This window comes from Oryzias latipes, chromosome 23 (genome assembly GCF_002234675.1).
Source record: "Oryzias latipes chromosome 23, ASM223467v1".
Taxonomy (NCBI): domain Eukaryota; kingdom Metazoa; phylum Chordata; class Actinopteri; order Beloniformes; family Adrianichthyidae; genus Oryzias; species Oryzias latipes.
This window is the reverse complement of record NC_019881.2, coordinates 20,676,628-20,696,885: the sequence shown is the minus strand read 5'-3', so window position 1 is coordinate 20,696,885 and position 20,258 is coordinate 20,676,628. Positions and strand designations below refer to the sequence as shown.

At 42.0% G+C, this 20,258-nt stretch overlaps 1 protein-coding gene across 5 annotated transcripts in view; it reads right to left on the bottom strand.

Annotated features, from left to right (window-relative positions):
• Positions 1–20,258, bottom strand: part of LOC101166178 (diacylglycerol kinase iota) — an 82,664-nt gene that overhangs the window by 21,739 nt on the left and 40,667 nt on the right. For 4 of the 5 annotated variants that reach the window (XM_023952272.1, XM_023952276.1, XM_023952274.1 and 1 more), the window contains exons 2-17: positions 14,402–14,510; positions 12,531–12,626; positions 10,067–10,141; positions 9,926–9,982; positions 9,763–9,828; positions 9,624–9,692; positions 6,336–6,452; positions 5,883–5,957; positions 5,030–5,125; positions 4,862–4,944; positions 4,680–4,740; positions 4,484–4,597; positions 3,841–3,966; positions 3,421–3,499; positions 1,174–1,229; positions 688–750 (exon numbers count right to left, since the gene is read on the bottom strand). In XM_023952272.1, coding sequence (XP_023808040.1) covers positions 688–750; positions 1,174–1,229; positions 3,421–3,499; positions 3,841–3,966; positions 4,484–4,597; positions 4,680–4,740; positions 4,862–4,944; positions 5,030–5,125; positions 5,883–5,957; positions 6,336–6,452; positions 9,624–9,692; positions 9,763–9,828; positions 9,926–9,982; positions 10,067–10,141; positions 12,531–12,626; positions 14,402–14,510 — 1,342 coding nt within the window. The remainder of the gene's footprint in view (positions 1–687; positions 751–1,173; positions 1,230–3,420; positions 3,500–3,840; positions 3,967–4,483; positions 4,598–4,679; positions 4,741–4,861; positions 4,945–5,029; positions 5,126–5,882; positions 5,958–6,335; positions 6,453–9,623; positions 9,693–9,762; positions 9,829–9,925; positions 9,983–10,066; positions 10,142–12,530; positions 12,627–14,401; positions 14,511–20,258) is intronic. The other variant, XM_023952273.1, reaches the window with a different exon arrangement.

Genomic DNA, 20,258 nt, shown 5'->3' with positions numbered 1-20,258 from the left:
TCCTTTTTTTAGCTGAATTAGTTTTTTCTTTTTAGGAATACTAAATACTAAGTTTTAATTATTACAATATGATGTTTTCGATAAAATTCGAGTCTGAACTTTCAGATCTGTACGATCCTTCACATGTTTGAGATGATAATTGAAGATTATTTGCTGCTTTGGTTGTGAAATCAAACACAAAAGGGGCTAATTACATGGCATTCCTGTTGAGTTTTTGCTGTTTTTGATTCTTCTGAGCTTTTCTTTTCATGAAAACAATAACAGTTTTGGATGTAGCATCACTTTGTTACAGATTTCTGTCTATATCAGGAGGCGGCATGCAGAGAGACGGAACCATGACATGAAACTGAATGTGATGAAGAGTGAAGCCCACAGGGGACCAATGATACAGAATATTCTGTATAGTAAGCCGTAATGTGTCAGTTCACATTAACTAGAGACACGTTGATCCCCTGGTTGATGTCAGGATCTGTTAATTCCAGAAATTTGCCATTTTTATCTGAATGGTTTCTGACCTTTTAGGAGGTTTTAAATCGAGCCTTCGGGCCTCGTGAGACTGAACCCCGAGCAAGAGACACCTCGACCGCTGAATGACGGCGTGTTTAACCACCCGGCCGACTGGCAGCTCAGACATGTCGACATGGAAGACGATACGAGCCCGGAGGCAGAGTGTGTGTTGACACTCACCACCACTCTGACGTGCTTGGACAAATCCCTGGAGCTTCTCTGGAGGAAATCTGAGAAGGCGGCCTGCACACAAACACAAGCGCAGACGGACAAAGAGGCTCTTAATCGAGGAGTTCCAGTTGAGCGCCGAAGCCTCGTCACGGAGGGATGACCTCCGGTCCTTCCCATCGTTTTTCCTTTCACCCCCGTTGAAAAAATAAATGACTTCCATTAGAAGTAAGGGCCCGATAAATGATTAAAAAGCTGATTTGGAGCCGAGTGGCCCATAATGACACTACTTACGGATAAAGGAGGTTAAAAAAAAACCCACAAGTTTGAAAACTTCTCCTTCATGAGGACCACACAGATCCTTTGTTTTACCACAACCTCCTCCGTCCTGAAAACAGACCCATTCCTGCCTTTTTGTTCCCTCAGATTCCCATCGTTTTACTCATCAAGCGTCCAACGCGACCAAAGGACAAAGGAGAGGAGGAGAAGACCACTCACTCCTGCATAAAACATCTTGTTGCGGAAGCGACTGTTGAACTTCTCCGGGTTCGCCTCTGCAGGAGCAAAAGCAGAAAACAAAACAGACATTGATGGCATTAATGTATAATATGACCAAACACAAACAGGCAGAGAAACGCTTACACATGCACAAACGAATGGTTAATGCTCTGTTTTTGGGGGGAGTTAAGTGGAGAAGCAGATGAAGTAAAAGAAGTAAGGGATAATGCCCGATGAGATGGCCATTATCAGAAATTAACAGGCGCTGTGGAGGCGTGAACCGACCGCCAGGTCCATTAATATCTGATAATGCACATCTATAAGGACATTATCCAGCTTATACCATGGTCACATATGAAAAAAACAAATATTAAATCAAATATTAGCGCTTTAATGTTGATATTTTTTATGCTGAGATTGTTTTTCACATGAATTAGACTATGTGATACGCGGTGTGTCATAGTCATGGATCTACAGAGCCTACACCATCCAATGGAGGGTAAAAGAGCCACAAAGGAGGGTAAAAGAGCCACAATGGAGGGTAAAAGAGCCACAAAGGAGGGTAAAAGAGCCACAATGGAGGGTAAAAGAGCCACAAAGGAAGGTAAAAGAGCCACAATGGAGGGTAAAAGAGCCACAAAGGAGGGTAAAAGAGCCACAATGAAGGGTAAAAAAGCCACAAAGGAGGGTAAAAGAGCCACAATGGAGGGTAAAAGAGCCACAAAGGAGGGTAAAAGAGCCACAAAAGAGGGTAGAAGAGCCACAATGGAGGGTAAAAGAGCCACAAAGGAGGGTAAAAAAGCCACAAAGGAGGGTAGAAGAGCCACAATGGAGGGTAAAAGAGCCACAAAGGAGGGTAGAAGAGCCACAATGGAGGGTAAAAGAGCCACAAAGGAGGGTAAAAGAGCCACAATGGAGGGTAAAAGAGCCACAAAGGAGGGTAAAAGAGCCACAAAGGAGGGTAAAAGAGCCACAAAGGAGGGTAAAAGAGCCACAAAAGAGGGTAGAAGAGCCACAATGGAGGGTAAAAGAGCCACAAAGGAGGGTAAAAAAGCCACAAAGGAGGGTAAAAGAGCCACAAAGGAGGGTAGAAGAGCCACAATGGAGGGTAAAAGAGCCACAAAGGAGGGTAGAAGAGCCACAATGGAGGGTAAAAGAGCCACAAAGGAGGGTAAAAGAGCCACAAAGGAGGGTAAAAGAGCCACAAAAGAGGGTAGAAGAGCCACAATGGAGGGTAAAAGAGCCACAAAGGAGGGTAGAAGAGCCACAATGGAGGGTAAAAGAGCCACAAAGGAGGGTAAAAGAGCCACAAAGGAGGGTAAAAGAGCCACAATGGAGGGTAAAAGAGCCACAATGAAGGGTAAAAAAGCCACAAAGGAGGGTAAAAGAGCCACAAAGGAGGGTAAAAGAGCCACAAAGGAGGGTAAAAGAGCCACAATGGCGGGTAAAAGAGCCACAAAGGAGGGTAAAAGAGCCACAAAGGAGGGTAAAAGAGCCACAGAGGGTAAAAGAGCCACAAAGGAGGGTAAAAGAGCCACAGAGGGTAAAAGAGCCACAAAGGAGGGTAAAAGAGCCACAAAGGAGGGTAAAAGAGCCACAAAGGAGGGTAAAAGAGCCACAATGAAGGGTAAAAAAGCCACAAAGGAGGGTAAAAGAGTCACAATGGCGGGTAAAAGAGCCACAAAGGAGGGTAAAAGAGCCACAAAGGAGGGTAAAAGAGCCACAATGAAGGGTAAAAAAGCCACAAAGGAGGGTAAAAGAGCCACAAAGGAGGGTAAAAGAGCCACAATGAAGGGTAAAAAGCCACAAAGGAGGGTAAAAGAGCCACAAAGGAGGGTAAAAGAGCCACAAAGGAGGGTAAAAGAGCCACAATGAAGGGTAAAAAAGCCACAAAGGAGGGTAAAAGAGCCACAAAGGAGGGTAAAAGAGCCACAAAGGAGGGTAAAAGAGCCACAATGAAGGGTAAAAAGCCACAAAGGAGGGTAAAAGAGCCACAAAGGAGGGTAAAAGAGCCACAATGAAGGGTAAAAAAGCCACAAAGGAGGGTAAAAGAGCCACAAAGGAGGGTAAAAGAGCCACAAAGGAGGGTAAAAGAGCCACAATGAAGGGTAAAAAAGCCACAAAGGAGGGTAAAAGAGCCACAAAGGAGGGTAAAAGAGCCACAAAGGAGGGTAAAAGAGCCACAATGGACAGAGTAAAAGAGCAAAATCCGGCTGAAATAGGAAAATGATGGCGGGGGGGACAGACCTCTGGACTCATGGAACTCCAGGGTGACGTGAGCATCAAAGCCCAGGCTGAAGTAGTTGTTGAACACGTCGAGGGGAAGCTGCACTCAGAGAAAACAAAAAAGAGAAAATGAGCTTCATTACAGGAGAAGTGTTCCGTTTACTCACAGTGCCGACCGCACTGATGACTCAGTCTGATCTGTAATTTGCAGCCGACTGCTGCTGTGAAAATGTCCCGCAGCTGATTTGGAAATCATTTTGCTTCAGTTGATTATTAAAAAAGTTGCAGGAAACCCTATAAAGAGTTTGAGGTAACAGGAAGTGCTTCGGAGCCCCAATCTCTCTGAACGTTATTCTAAGCAGCCATGGCTGAATTTTTAATATCTTTAGTTTCCAAACACAAGCGGCTGTAAATATTGCAAAGGTCTGAATCCCCGCTGACCTTCTGCGTGCCCTCCTCGGGCTGAGGAGAGCTCTTCTCCACCGACAGGTTCCACCTGTCCAGCTGCACCACCGAGCCGTCTTCCACATGACACAGAACCTTGGACACGGGTTCATCTGTGTAGCCCTGCACCAGGAGAATTTCCAAATTAAGTAAACACCAGTTAATATTTTCACAGATAAAAAAAAAAGGTTTGTGGAGTTCCCCAAGGCTCCATTCTGGGCCCTTTTATGATGGCAACATCTCAAAATAAAAGCCACACACACTAAAAAAAAAAGTATCAATATGAACGAAATCCTGCATCTTTAATCCAGTTTAGTTATTTCAGGTTATGGCAGCTGGATGAGCGGTATAATTGACAGAGTCATGTTTGCTCAGTGAGACTTGAGCTTCAAAGGGTCAAAGTTGAGCTCAGAGGATAAAACGTTCAGGAAAAGAGCTCAGACATCCTGGAATGTGGCTGAGTTTGTCCTGCAGATCCCACCACAGATTCCAGCTAAAGACCTGATTTATTTTCACCTCTTTTGGGCAGAAAATACCTGAGCCGGCTATCATTAGACACTTGTCAGTGAATGAGTGGAAGGCTGTCACGTCCTGTTGCTGTTTGTGAACTCTGCAGCACATGTCAAGGCTGGAAACTCACCCCACCCCAGTTGAGCGTCCTGGCGAGGTCATTTCCTGTTCCCAGAGGAAGCACAGCGACCGGAGGCTGAGGATTCATCTGCAGCTCATCGAGAGCCGACAGGATCCACCCCACCTACAGAGAGACGCGAGCTGCCGAAAACTCAACAGAGACAAATCTTTAAAAAAAAAAAAAGAATTCCAGCAAACAGACTTACGGTGCCGTCGCCGCCGCAGGCAAGGATCCTCAGATTTGGCACTTTGCGATAAAGCTCCAACCTGAGAGCACAAAGCACCATGAAAACAGCTGGATTCATCACTGTTCAAACAAAAGGGGCGTGGCTCACCAACCCCCTGCAGAGGGGATGACCACGCCCCCCCAAACAGCAGATTTACTCACGCCTCTCTCAGGCCTCCTTGGGACAGGTCGAAGACTTGTCGAGGGTTCAGGATCCACATGAACATCTGTAGGAGCTTGGCACCCTGTGCAAAGACGAACACGGCCTCACTGTGGGTGACGGGCATGCTGGGAAATGTTCTGAGACGGCCGTTTCAAGGGTTGCCTTACTTGGTTGCCGCCACTTTTGGGATTGACAAAAACCAAGATGGGTTTCATTAGTGGCGATGGGAGGGGCTTCAGCATGAACGGGCGCCATTTCGATTCCTGAAAGCCCAAAAAACTGATTAAATTATGTAAATAAAATAAGGTAGAGGGTTTGGATCTAGATTACTTAAACATTCAGGGAGATTTTTTTAACATATTTAGTATCATTTTTTACATTTGCTATGTACCACTAAATCTAGGACTGTAGGGAATTTATAGATTTTGAATGTAATTAAAAATAAATTCAGGGTGTTCAATCATAAAACTCTAAAACACATAATTTCTGTTTGGTTTGCTATAAATGTGGCTCCTTTTTGTTTTGTTTTTTACTTGTTTTTTTATTACAGAATGTCTATGAGTTCCTCAAAATGTGTTCTTTTAAATAAACTCTTAGAAATAAAATATGTTTTCTCAAATCGAAGTAGCCCCTCCCTGCTTGTCCAGTGTGAACTCCACGGGCTAAACCCGCGTTTAGCATGTCACATGCTAGCTTTGGGCTTTCTGCCTTTGAATGTTGAGTTTTGCAGCAGAATGGTTTCAACACAGTCCTTCCCTGGACTGGTGGCATCTGGGAAATGTAGTCATAAGGTGTAATGTCTGCAAGGAAGGTGTAGTTTAGGCAGAACACCTGACTTAAAATAAGAGTTAAAGGAAAATCAGGAAGTCTTTGAATCTTTGCGCCCACAAATGTGTGCAGTCCTCTGCTTCCATCCCTTCACTGTAGAACATGAAACACTTTTACATACTCATTTTTGAAGTGATGGAAAATCACCCCAAAAGGGGGCGGGGCTTTGTAATGCAACATTGTATTACATACATCCACTCCCTTTTTGCTCGTCCTTCGTTTGAAAGATGTCCGTTTTTTTCTCCTGGCAGAATTCTTCAGCGAGCTCTGGGGTAGACACACATACATGGACACGCACAAACACATGCACACACACACACACACACAAGTTCAGTGGTTAGTTTAGTGTCTCCATGTTGGTTATGATGCTGATTAAAAGTGCAGGGAAGCATGTGATGTGACTGTGGGACTCATTTCTGTGTGTGTGTGTGTGTTTACAGAGACACCGGCTCCAAGTTCCCTCAGACAGATAAGACACGTGTCAGTTCAGATCACATCATATCCCAAAGCACACATGTTAACACACAAGACCCGTCCGTGACAGGCCTTCTTTCAAATTTAGACCCTGCAAAGTCATTTCTCATTACGGTCAGAGAGTGACAGCTGGTGAACTTTATGGTGCGAGGCTGGACTGTGTGCGCGTACCTGTGGTTTCCTGACTTTGATTATCCACGAGGGTGGAACGATGACTCCAGCATGGGCCCCCAGTGAACATGGCTCCTCTATCTGGTGCAGCATGAAACATGTGACCTTGTTGTGGAACTGCAAAAAGAACACACGGTTGGATTGGAGGTGCAGCCACCTTACAGGTGATGGCTTCATAGAAACCATAGTCTTTCTTTCTCGTCTCAAGCTGAGGAATATGTGCAGAGATTTTCATGACTCCACCTACAAGTACATTTTACAAATCTCCATAGCAACCACCCACGCTCTCATCGTTCACATAGAAACAGGATTGCATGTTGTCCGTATGAAATCATATAAAGATTTTTTTGTTTTTATGACTGGGAGGCAGCCATCTTTGTGAGGGAGCGTTCACCTTTGTGTGATAGCGTCCATCTTTGCATTAAAGTGGCCATCTTTGTGACAAAGCGGCTATTTTTGTTAGAGTGGCCATCTTTATGAGGGAGCAGACACCTTTGAAAAATGAGATACAGGTTTAAATATTCCGAATTTCGCAGAGTCTTATCCAACTGAAGGATTTTCTTTCAGTTGAGGCTAAAGAGAGGTTAGACACCAGGCGCACAAAAACCATAAGTCTTGGGATTTGAACCCTCCACTAAAAGATGGGCAGATAGCCACTCAATCCGCTAATCCCCACCTCTGGTCTCTGGATTCAACTCAAAGACCTGAACGGTTTAAAACTCCTTTTTTAGATGTAAAAAAGTTTTGGAGCTGAAAAAAGTGACCTCATTTTTTGTGAGATTTAATTGTTTATATTATTAAAATACGCCATATTTGTGAATCTGCCGTCAAAAAATTATTTAAAAAGCAAATTTAAACACAACGTTCTATAACGGAAAAACGATAAAATAGCTAATAGAATGGAAACATTGTGAAGACCTACAGGAAACATTTGACCAATAAATAGCTATTTTCTGCTCCATTTTACAGATTAATTCTTTAAAATTCATCACAAGTGATCTCCTAGATTTATTTTTTACATTCCGTCTCACAGTTGATGAAGATTCCAGAAAAAAACTTTAAAGCAGTAACATAAAATCATTCAAATTTAGATATAAATTCAGAGTCAAAGGTGTGCTTTAGAGTGGGATTTTTTAGTGTGTCCACAGATAAATGTGTTGGATTTGGGTAACTCGGTGAGTGAAGGGAGGAGTGAACAGGAGTGATGTCCTCGTGTGGGTACCAGCTGACAGCGATGGAGGACTGACTCACTCCAGTGAACCGCAGCGATCCCGCCTCGCAGAAACAAAGGATGGCCGTCGTGACGGAGAGTCCTTCACTTTGGTCAGCAGAAACAGGACCTAACTAATCTGATCCAGCTGTCAAACCTCTGTGCATTAGAGCCTCACTGGCGGATGCATTCAGCTTTAAGCGCCTTTCTTCTTCTTCTTATTTCTTCTGTGAAAGTGTCGGTAAATGACAAAAGTCCAACTTCCTTCCGCTTTTATCGTCTGCAGGTTCGACCCGACCCGAATCCCTTTCCACTCAAATCAGTGTCAGTCAAGTTTTTCCATCTCTGTTTGTCAGAAATGTAAAGTTAAATTTAAAATCTGGAAGGTTTGGATGTTTATTTTTAAAGGTTGGGTTGTTGCCATGGTGACATTAAACAGCTGCAAAGACATGTTTGAAATTGGAGGCAGCTTGAATGTGCAAACTGCTTATTTAAGAAACTTATGAAATATATTTGTGGGTTTATTTGATAGAAATACGCAATACTGAACAAGATTGGAGTCAAATACAGTTTATTTTATTAAAATGAATGTGTTTATTAACCTTGTTGCTGTTTCAAACTGATATTGCAGAATCATTATTGCATTTATTTAAGTCTTTTCCAGGCAGAAATACAAAAAATAAATGGCATAAATAGAGAATAATAGAAAATATGTTGTGAATAACGATTATTTTAAATTAGGTCTGCACAATATATGAATATATGAATGAATGAATGAATGAATGAATGAATGAATGACAATATACCGAAAATCTATCGTTATCGCAATATCCAGCTCTGCAATATGCATATCGCAAAAGACAGTGAAAATCACAATAAATTGTAAACCTTAAATGTGTTAAAACAACCTTCTGGCAGCTTAAAGCATTTAACAAATCAAATAAATCCCTTTATGTATTTGACCAATCGGATGGAGCCCTATTACGTTAGATGTTCGCCTGCTATGTGGACGAGGGTCATTTGGAGTATAATTTTTAAAAAAAATGTAATGCACTTAAACTGAATCTGGAGGCTTTTACAGTTTGTGTTTCTTCACTTCTGGATCGTTTTTCTTCTCATCTCTTTGTTTCCAATAAATCTAAACTTAATCCGTTTCCAGAACCAAAAAACTGAACTTTCTTTGATTGTGAGCCTTTTGAATGTTCAATAATAGAATTAAAATTATATTTGAGAAAATTATGACTCATCTGTTCTGGACTCAGGAGGAGGATTTTTTTTGTTGTTGCTTTATTTGAGTCATAAAAATTCAAAAAGTTCCTTTAGTTTAAAAGTTTTAGTCTTTTCTTTTTTCTCACTTTTATTCTCCTTCCAACACGAAGTCCGCCTCCTGTCTTTTAACACACAGATTAATGTTGGAAACAAACTCTCTGACTCCTTTGTCTAAAATTACAGGCTTTCATTTTTTAAAATGAAAAAGACAAACTTTGATTTAATGATAAATTTATGTTCAAGTGTGTAACTCTAGTCTTTAAGATGATCATGGTTTAAAAATGCGGATAGTTGGACTGTTAATATATAATAATAATATATAAATATAACTCATTTAGAGACAGAAAACCATTTTTTGAGCAATAAACACTTATTTTAGGACTTCATATTTCTAATTACCAGAGCAATATACCAACATGTGAGTGTTTACATCTAATTTCTAGATATAATTTTGCTTTAAAAGGGCTGTGTAATGTCCAGCCCTTTTAAAGCATTTACCGGTAAAACAAGAAAATTTGCCATTGGCAGATTTTCTTTTACTTAAAAGAACAGAAAAATATCTTGTACTCTTTATTCTTTAACTTATTTTGATAAAAGAAATGATTCCCAGAGCAGATGCTCCTCTAAAATTTATCTTAATGCAAATATTAGTTTATATTTTTTCTTCATTTTCTGTTTGTTTATTTGCCTAAATCCATTATTTAAAAAAACCTACTGAGGACAGAAAGCAGGAAAATCTAAAGGTCTGGTCTCCGAGGTCAAACACGTCTTTGAGGTTCTCGGATAAAAGCGGCGATGAGTTTACTCACCGCCAGTTTACACCACGAACAGCTTATGGCGATGATTTCTTTACTGTGGAAGAACTTCTGTTGGAAACTCTGAGGAAACGGAGACTTGGGATGAGCGTCTGCAGACGGAGGAGCGGCGTTCCTGCGTTTGCGGACTCACCTTCCCACACTGTTTGCATTTGCCCTCCTGTCTGCGCCTGTGAACCCAGTGATGCCTCAGCACGTTCTGCAGTCACACAGGAGGGGCAAAAAAACAAGAAGAAGCAGCTTTTAAGGCTGCTGGTCTGTCCTGTTTGCTGGCAGAAACAGAGGAGGAAACTCACGTCTCGGAGGCATCGGGATCCCCCCTCCCTGAAGGTCGGCTTACACCTGAAGTTGATCTGCGGGGAGACACGGTCCTCATGTGTCAGCCTGAGTGTGACGCATGGCAAAAGGACCTTTACCCAGATGTGCTCCTGACTCACCTTTTCCAGCTGCTCCATGCAGCCGGAGTGAACCACGATCTTGCAGGCTGCGCATTTCCTCCTGGGAGCCGACTTCTTGAAGGAGACACAGATCCCACAGGGCGGAGGAGCGAGACGCCGACATGAAAGGAAAAGAAAAAAAAAAGAAGAATTCAGTCACAAAAACATTCAGATGAACACAGACTGATGCAAAACGATGGTTCTAACGACCGTCTGAAGTAAGATTTGTTTGCTTTCTCTATCTGCATTTAATCCCAAAGACCCGACGAAGCCAAACCGGTCCAGCCGAGGTCACGGGGGCTCCAGCCGTTTTATCCACAGAGGGTTCCGGAGTGAATGTTCTGACCGGTTCTGAGCTCAGCGTGTTGCTTCGCAGTCACTTCTGCTCCCTGCTCTTGGCGGGAAAGTCTAGACATATCAATATACTTTTGTCCAAACTAAAGGTTACTTCTCAGCTCGCTTTCAGGACACGTTTTCCCCGATGGGAGGGGTGTGGGTGGACAAAAGGCTCCGGATGTCAAAAATTTGGACATTTTTATCGCTTTCTCTTCCACCTGTAAATAAATGACGATCAATCATTTCCTCCTTCATCAGTTGAGTGTGAGAGGTCCAGCAGCGCGATTAGAGCATCGGGGACGGCGCGTCCGTCCGGCAGCAGCCTGTTCATCCATCATTCATTCATCCGGAGGATAATTATTCTCCGCGATTATCTTCCTCAGTATATGAGGATATTTTCCTGGTGCTTCTGAGTCCGCTGATGCTTTTTCTCCACGCAGCGGGACAAGCTTCGGTTATGGCGATTCAGGAAGTGGTGGAAATAGCCGTTAGATATTCCGTGGCGGCCGACGGGACGGCGTGATCTTCATCTTCGATCCCTTCCTCCCCAGCAGCCCCTCCTTCGTATGCAAAAGTCTCATCCAGCCGCCTTGAGCTGAGTTTTTGTGACGAACCGGCGGAGTCACATGACCGAAAAAGAATTCTGCAAGTACGTGAAACCGCAAATACTGAAACGTGAATATACTTAAATTAACAGAAATTAAGTTTTGTGGTATATGATGATTCTGGGAAATATCATATTGGATGGATGGATGGATGGATGGTTGGATGGATGGATGGATGGATGGATGGATGGATGGATGGATGGTTGGATGGATGGATGGATGGATGGATGGATGGATGGATGGATGGATGGATGGATGGTTGGATGGATGGATGGATGGATGGATGGATGGTTGGATGGTTGGATGGATGGATGGAGAGATGGATGGATGGATGGATGGATGGATGGATGGATGGATGGGTGGATGGGTGGATGGATGGATGGATGGATGGATGGTTGGATGGATGGATGGATGGATGGATGGGTGGATGGATGGATGGATGGATGGATAGATGGATGGATGGTTGGATGGTTGGATGGATGGATGGATGGATGGATGGATGGAGAGATGGATGGATGGATGGATGGATGGATGGATGGATGGATGGATGGATGGATGGATGGATGGATGGATGGATGGATGGATGGATGGAGAGATGGATGGATGGATGGATGGATGGATGGATGGATGGATGGTTGGATGGATGGTTGGATGGATGGATGGATGGATGGATGGATGGATGGATGGATGGATGGATGGATGGATGGATGGATGGTTGGATGGATGGATGGATGGATGGATGGATGGATGGATGGATGGATGGATGGATGGATGGATAGATAAAGTTTATTGATCCCGAAGGAAATTTCAAGTGGCCAGCTGCCCACACTTAAAAACATAAAAACAAAATAAATAGATAAAAAGATAAAAAGCAAATATGAACAATCACCTAAAATCAAGTCAAGTTTCCCAGAATCTCAGTCTAATCAATGAATAAAGTAGAAGCTCTGAACACAGAGCAGATTAACTATATTAACTCAAAAAAGTTGCAAAATAGTTGCTTTATAAAGTCAAATGGGCTTTAGATACCAAAGCATTGTTTTATTATATAACATATTGATTCTTTCATACCTGAATAGAAATTTGGGGAAACATAAATATATAAATATGTATAAATTGAGTTTTCGTTTTCCAAAAAAACATTAAAGTAATCACAGGAAGTAATATCTTTAAATTAAAGATACAAAAATTTACAGATTTTCTAAAATATTTTATTTAAAATTAAAGTGCATAAAGTAAAGACTTGTTTACCTTTTTATATTCAAAATACAATTTAAAAAAGCAGTAATTATAATTTTAAAAAGAAATGAAACTTTCAATAAACCATAATTCAGATCCAAGGAAAAAAGTGCACAAATGTTTTTTTAAATTAAAGAAAATTATTATTTTGTGTTTTTTTTAGTTGTTTTGCAGAAATGAAATTTTATAAAGCATATGCATCATTTTTTTTTTTGCTTCTAAGATGTGAGTTCCCGGGTTTTTTTTGTGTTGCACAGGAGCCGTCATGAGTCTGCAGCACTCACAGCTGTCTTCAGCAGACAGGCGTCCTCCCCCAGGTAGCACAGCTCTCCCGAGCAGCTCGTCTCCATCCACAGGTGATCGCCGTTCACCGCGTTCTCCTGCAGATCACACACAAAAACAGCCGCCTCAGCGCTCCTCCTCTTTGGCGAGGCCTCTGGAAATCCTCGAGCGCGTCGAGCAGGTAATTGCTCCCGCTGGATGGGAGGGAAAGTTCACACGCGTGGCAATCGAAGCACTACAAGACCGAGAGGCAGTGTGCAAAACCCCGCTGCACGCATGATCCATGTGGAAGGAACTTTCTGTTTAAATCGTAATCAAAAGTAACCACAGATGCCGCAAAAGTATGCTAATGATGAATTCTTCAAGCACGTTAATAAGGCAGAACATCTCGACCGGCATCTGCATCCTCAGAGCTGCACAAACGGACAAATACTTTTGGTTTTGTATGGATTTATTAGAGCTGCGTCTCACAGAGATGTAAAGGTTAGCGATGACGTGCTGGAAGTGTTCCTGCAGACAGAAGCTCAAGGGAAAACTCTTCTCCAGCCTCCAATTAATAATAGAGCAGATTGTATTTACTGTTCATTATTATTGCATGACTCTGGTGTCGTTAAAGCGTTCTTCTCATTTCCCTTTTTTTTTTTTCAATCAGAAACAAATTTAAGGGGGAGAGGGTCCTGATTTCCTATCAAATATGGATAACGTGTTCATTTCAAGATAGACTTATGTCACAATAGTTACATTGAGTTTAGCTTCTCTGAGTTTTGACCGTACTATGTTATTCAAACATGTGGAAAGTATTAAACTAGTTCAAAATGTACCTGGAAAATGTGAAATATTTTGTTCCAACTGCTAACTTCTCATCTGGGCTAACAGAAATTACTTGTGGAGTTCCCCAAGGCTCCATCCTGGGGCCACTTCTAATTAACATCTGCATGCTGCCACTGGCCCAGGTTATACAGACTAAACATTAGTTATAAATATGCAGACAACACACAGATATACATTACACTGACACCAGGATCTCGAGACCCTCTACATGGCTAAGCGCCAACGGTCCCGCCCACAACTCAGAGGGGAATTTCTAATGAATACTTGCCACTCAAGTGGCCGGGATAGGCTCCGGCAGCCCCGTGACCCCGAAAGGGAAAAACGGAATAGAAAATGAGTGAATGAATGAATGAATGAATGAATGAATGAACTTGCCACGCTGCAGAAACTGTCAGGTGACAAATGAGGTTTTTTTTTATAATTTTGTCTAAAAACGGCATAATTATTATTAAAAGACCACTGGGAACGCTTGGAATCTTCTCTCTGAGTTACAGATCACTTCTCTACAGTCATGTTCAGCAGTTCCATCTCTAGATTAAGATTGGATTCGATGTTTCAGTGATTTCTTTGGATTGAACTAGAACAGGTGTTTAGGAAGAAAGGCGAAAATTTGCCTGAAAAATTAAAAAAAAAAGATTTTCAGGGGCAGCCCATGGTATTCGAGGTTAAAAATAAAATACCATATGAAAAGTTTAGCTGTCCATTTGTCTGTCTAATGCACAGCTGCCGTGTTTCCATTTCCTCCTGACATTTTCTTCAGCTCTGCGACATTTCTCAGACGAGCAGAAGACATTTGAAATCGGCTTTGGGGATTTCAATGATTCAGGTTTGGTAAATAAAATCCATTAAGCTTTACAGAGCGGGGGGGGGGGGGGGGGGGGGGGGGGGGGGGGGAGTTGTGTGTCGTGACTGAAAACTTTCCATTCTCCCATCAAAGGAGGGATCTCTTTTCTGCGATCAGACAGAGAACTCCTCATTCTGTCGAAAGAATTCGGCTTACAAATCTCTCACAGAAAGAAGCATGCTAAGGAAAGCGTCTGACCGTCCAGTCCACGCAGGTCCGCAGGTCCTTTGTGGGTCCGTTGGAAGCTGGGGGGAGTGACGGCTGGGGGGGGCCGAGGTAATGGAGGCCAGAACGGGAGATCGCCTTCCTAAAAAAACAAAAAACCAGAGGGAAGAAACATTTAAAACCCAGCAATCACAAGCTGAGCTGACGCAGAAATCCGCAGAGCGCGCTTTCATCTCCAACGCCACAGACCGATTTATTTGGGTGATTCATTATTCATAGGACGGGGCCACATTTCAGCCGGCTCAGCTGGAGTTATTTGTTTGAGAAGGACGGGGAACAGCTTGGAGCAGAGACTGACAGCAGCTGCAGAAGAGAAAAAGTTGGAGGGGATCTGTTGTGCTGGAGGATGAGTCAGCAGACATCTCTCCCTTCAGTCGGTCTGTCGCCGACTTCCTGTGCTCATTTTCTTCAATAACACGTTTGTTTCTCCGGTTTTTAATGTGTTCCAGTAAGTGAAGCACACAAACGACGTGCAGGACTGAAAAAACGTCTCCTGTCAACATCGCCTTCATCAAAAAAACAAATAAATGTATCAGACAGAAAAACCTTCTGACTCTGACATTTTTCATAGTCAGGTGGTTTGTTTTGTGTTGCATCTGCATTAAAAGTGTGATTTTAGAAGATAAAAAAACATGTCTATGAAGACTCTCATTCATCCAGGTTGATTCCATCATAGTAGTAGGTTTAGGGGCCGTCATCTGGACTTAGATTTTTGTGTTAGAAGACGTTTCGCCTCTTTTCCAGGAGGTTTTGTAAATTCTGAATTAGCTGGTAAAAAATCTGGTATATATGCGCTCATGGGGGGGGGTATCTCAGGCCTGTCTGAAAAACTAAAACGGATTTTCAGACAACATAACATCCCAGTTCATCAAAAACCTGTTAAGACTCTCAGACAAAAACTGGTTCATCCAAAGGACAACATCCCAGCTACAAACAGAGTAATGTTGTGTACTCTATCCACTGCAAAGAGAACTGCAAGGAACAGTATATAGGAGAAACCAAACAACCTCTACACATGCGGCTTTACCAACATCGCAGAGCCAACCCAAGTGGACCTGAGTCTGCAGTGCATCTACACCTGAAGGCCACAAACCACTCGTTCGAGGACAGTGAAGTCAGAATACTAGCCAGAGAGAAAGGAGGGTTTGAGCGAGGAGTGAAAGAAGCCATCTTTGTCAAGAAGGATAAACCTTCTCTGAATAAGAATGGTGGTCTCAGGTTTATTCTTCCGTCCCTCTACGGCAGTGTTCTTACAGTGAGAGGGTCCAGTTTAAATCCCCGCTAGGTCCTTTCTGTGTGGAGGTTGCGAGTTCTCCTCATTTATGTGTGGGTTTTTCCCCGAGCACACAGTCCAAAAACATGCTTCATAGATTGATTGGTATCTCTAAGTCATCCCTAATGGTGAGTGTTTGTGGGATTGTGTGGGGTCGTGTGATGGACTCAGGATGTTGTTGGAGGATAGGCTCCAGCAACCCGATGACCATCTTTAAAACCCAGAGTTCAGAAACATGTTTAAGAGCTAATAAAGGGGTAACTCTGACACTGAAAACCACAGCGAGAAGACGCCGATGATCCGATTGTCGCTGTTAAAAGTTTCAGTGGTCACCCGTCTATATTTATCCACCAAGACAAAGAGGTGTCCCTTTACGGAGCGTGTAACCCGAGAACTCGGCGCCGCACACACGGCTTCATGCATATGCATGCACTCACGACTCCTGCGCTAAAAATAGTTGTGTGTGGGTGACAGCAGCACCAACCCAAGGACGTATGGAGACTGGACACATGCCACACTGACCCGGGCGCGCCTGAAATGCACACATCCAACCGGCTCCGGCGGGAATTTGGCTTTGTATGAGGAAGCTCCACCCATTTACTCCTTTATTTTTCTCTAGTTTATTTGAAACCTAAGCCAATGAAGTTAAACCAGCTCAAACTTTGACCAATCAGGGACTCAGATTTGGTAGTGACGTCCGGATGGCGTCCCTTTTTAATTTGCAGAAGAACCAACTGTTTGAATATTTATCATGAAGGAGAAATTAATTATTGCTTGTTTGTTGGAATTCTATGATCAAAATACAGAAAAAGTCTGGAGCAAGACTGACATGATTTGCACCACTTTGACATTTTCCACCCAACTGGTGGGGGCACTGCTCGTCCATACTGAATATTATGGGCTGAAAGCACGTTCAAGAGAAATTTATAAAATCTGTTACATCGAAATTCTTCATCTCAGACTCTAAAGCCCCGGTTAGCACAGCCAACAGCTACAAATGACCGGACAAAATCGTCTTTTCCCCCAGCAGAATTTGAAAAAGTTCTATCATGATAAATGAAGATGATTGAAACCTTGCAGAAAAACTTTAAATGCAAATGTAATTGGTTTCTTTGCACCACAGCAAAGTTTGCTTTACCTGTTTACCAAACAGGTAAACTTTGGTCTGTATGAAAACAAAGGAGTTGCTCCGTTTGCAGGTGAACTCTGGTGTCTGAACGCAGACAGACAAATACAGTAGAGAGTAAACCAAGAAATGTATAAAAATAAAAATAAAAATAGAACAGCACAAATAGGAAGCGCAAAGCACAAGAAGACTAAAAAAAAACAAGATATCTTGTTGATAAACAGGAAGTAGTTAAGAGTTTTCCTATTCAGTCCGTTTCTTTAAACCATGAGATCGATAACGTGTTTTTAATTTGTAAAACAAACATCTTGGAGTTTTGCTGCAGTAGTAATTTTTACGGAATATTTAAAGATTTATAAAGAATTATCATAAATTGGGTCTAATATGGGTTTAAATATGAAAACAGATTCAGGTTCACCTCCAGTCAGAGGCCCTTAAGGAAAAAAAGGAAATAAATTCGTTTTTCTTTTCCAAAACCTGAACATAAACGTATGAAGCTGCACTGTGCATTTTTGTGTTGTGCATTCAGCAAATCCCAAAATAGCTATACTTAACATGCAAGAACTCCGCTTCACTTTAAGTTACTGTGAACAAGTGTTTTTGCAGAAAGGGGTAGTGAGAGTGCATCAGTCCACAAATAATCTCGCCTGAAAGCATCTGTGAAAAAGCAAAAATGTCACTTTGCAAAATGCTCACAGCAACATTTTACCAGTTTAATGAAGCGTCAGGATCTATAGAGAAATCACTTAATGTCCTCCAGTAGGAAGCAAGTGCTGTAAAACCTCATTTCATCTCTGTTAAAAGCTTCAGAACCATTAACTAAAAGGAGAGTTTTCAAACCGGGTTTTTGAGTCTAAAGCTCAACATCATTAGCTTCAGAAAAACGATCTTAAGTCTTCATTTGTTTTGACAGCTCACGGTTCAAGAGCAGCTTTGGTTTCCCCATCTTTGGTCAATCAGGTGACCAATCAGAGCATGGCGAACCGTTTAGGAGACAGAAGCTAGAATGATGCGAACGCGCCGATGCAGAACCCTGGGGTTTGCCCCCAAACAGTTTCTAAAGTAAAATAAGTGTGTTTTGACTGCTGTTTTTACAACCAAAAAATTTGTTTTTTAACACAAAAAATGTGTTTTCACCGGCAAAATCTGTTTTTATCCGAAATAAATGTTTTTACAAAAATTTATTTTGTTTAATTGTTTAATATTTTTATTGTATAAAGGTGTTTTTGATGCAAAAAGTTTTGTTTTTCACGGAAAATAATGTGTTTTTACTAACTAGAGTGAGTTTAGGGCAAAAAAATGTCATTGCAAAAAGTGTTTTTCTATGAAAAATAAATGTGTTTCATGCAAAAAACATTGTTCTGCTGCAGTAAGTGAATTGTAATGCAAAATACATGTGTTTTAACAGCAAAATGTCTAAAGCAATCATTGTTTTTAAGCGCAGAATAAATGTATTTTTAGTGAAAGAATGTCTATACTAGAGAAATTTGTTTATACTGCAATTAGTGATGTTTATTGCAACATGTCTTTACTGCAAAAAGTGTGTTTTTAATGCAAAATAAATATGTTTTTACTGTAAAATGTGGGGTTTTAATGCAATAAGTGAGTTTATGGTACAAAATAAATGTCTTTTTGGTGCGAAAAGTGCTGTTTTCAACTTTACAGCTCAGAAAAGCTCAGTTCAGAGTTAATCTGGGGTAAAACTAAGAACTGATAAATAAGCAGGATGCAGGCTGTTGGAAGAGGAGAGGTGAGAAGCAGACAGTATGTGAAGTAGAGTTGATCCAGCTGCTCCCAGTTCTAACACCACCTACTCTTCATCTCCACAGCCAAACTCTGCCTCTGTTCTCATCCTCTGGAGGATCATCTTCACCCCTTTTTTCAGCCCAGAAATAAACACTCCACCGCAGATCTTCTTGTCCACGTTGTGCATCTGTTTCGCTCCTCTCAGATCTTCCTCATTCCTCCTCCTACTGCTTCGCTCCTCCTCTTCCTCGCTCCCGCTCCTGTCATCCACCCATCGTCTTACTCATTCTCCCCCTCGTCTCCTCTCCTTATTTTTTTTCCAGCCTCCTCCTCCTCCTCCCACTCTCCCTGCAGAGGTGGGTTGTCTGCGTTGCCGTGACAACTGCGCCGTGGGAGCATCAGCAACTCGTCCAGTAATTATATTGTCAGAGAATCTGCTCTGTGGATGGTACGTCTGAGCAATTTTACACTCACAGCAGTTATACCTATGGCGCTATGTGGGATGATTGTGTACGTCGACACAAAGTCACGCACATATGCAGTTAACACACCGCCTTTACCGGGCAGCCCACACAGCCAAATACAAATCTTCTGTATAAAAGCTACAACAACAGTTTGTGGGGGTTGTTTTAAGTTAATTTAGCTGGTTTAGACGGAAAGAAACGAGGCGCCAACCCGGATTCCCTTTGAGCCGAAACCGGGGATTTAAGCAAAAATTCTCCAGAAGTGTGTTTGCTGAACAAGTTCAACAGCAGCAGAACCAGAAGACAGCTGCAAGTGGGAGGGATGTGATTTAACGCGTTCTGACTAAAAGGATGATGGGAGAAGATGCAACAACCTAAACGCTGTTCATTTACAAACTGAGATGAACTTTGACCTCTAACGGAGTTATGTCATTTACAGTGGCCTTTTGATTTGCTTGTCCGACAAGAAAGGGTTGAGATGTTTTTGCTTCTTTTGACCCAATTTAGTGGAAAAACAAAGTTCAACTATCAGCTATTGATGTCACATTGTTTGAATCTTCCAGCAGAAATCTTCATCGACCTTACACGTTTTCCATACATTAAAACTAAATTGAGAACAGTTTGAGACGAGTTGAAGACGCCTGTCTCGTCTCTGACAGCACTGAGAGCTGTTAGCAAATCTTCTGAGAATGTTTTTTGTTTTGAAATGGCGAATATGACGTCACCCAGTTCACAAAGTAGAAACCTAATCAATACGAACATTTTACGACGTGTTTTGACGACGAGAACGGTGTTTCATTATAAAAAACAAACATTTAAAGACTTGTTGCAAAAATTGTTCAGACTAAGAGCTTTGATCTATATTTACAAATCAGCATCGATGCACTTCTGGGAAATTCCAAGGCACTCGATTTTGGAATTGTAGACTCAGACAACACTACAAAATGCCGAACGCACTATATAGTGAGTTGTGAAGAAATTCAGACACAGCCAATGAGAAACCAGAAAAGGTAGGTATTATGGGAGATCGCTAATTGGATGATGACGTTTGTCCAACATTGCAACCAAAGGTTATTGGGCATGGAGCGGTACTGAATATCATCATCCAATCAGTGATCTTCCATAATATCTACCTTTTCTGGTTCCTCGTTGTATTTCGTTTTTCTAACATTTCCTTTTGTTTTCTGAGAATTACTTTTGTTTTTTAACGTTTGGTTTCTA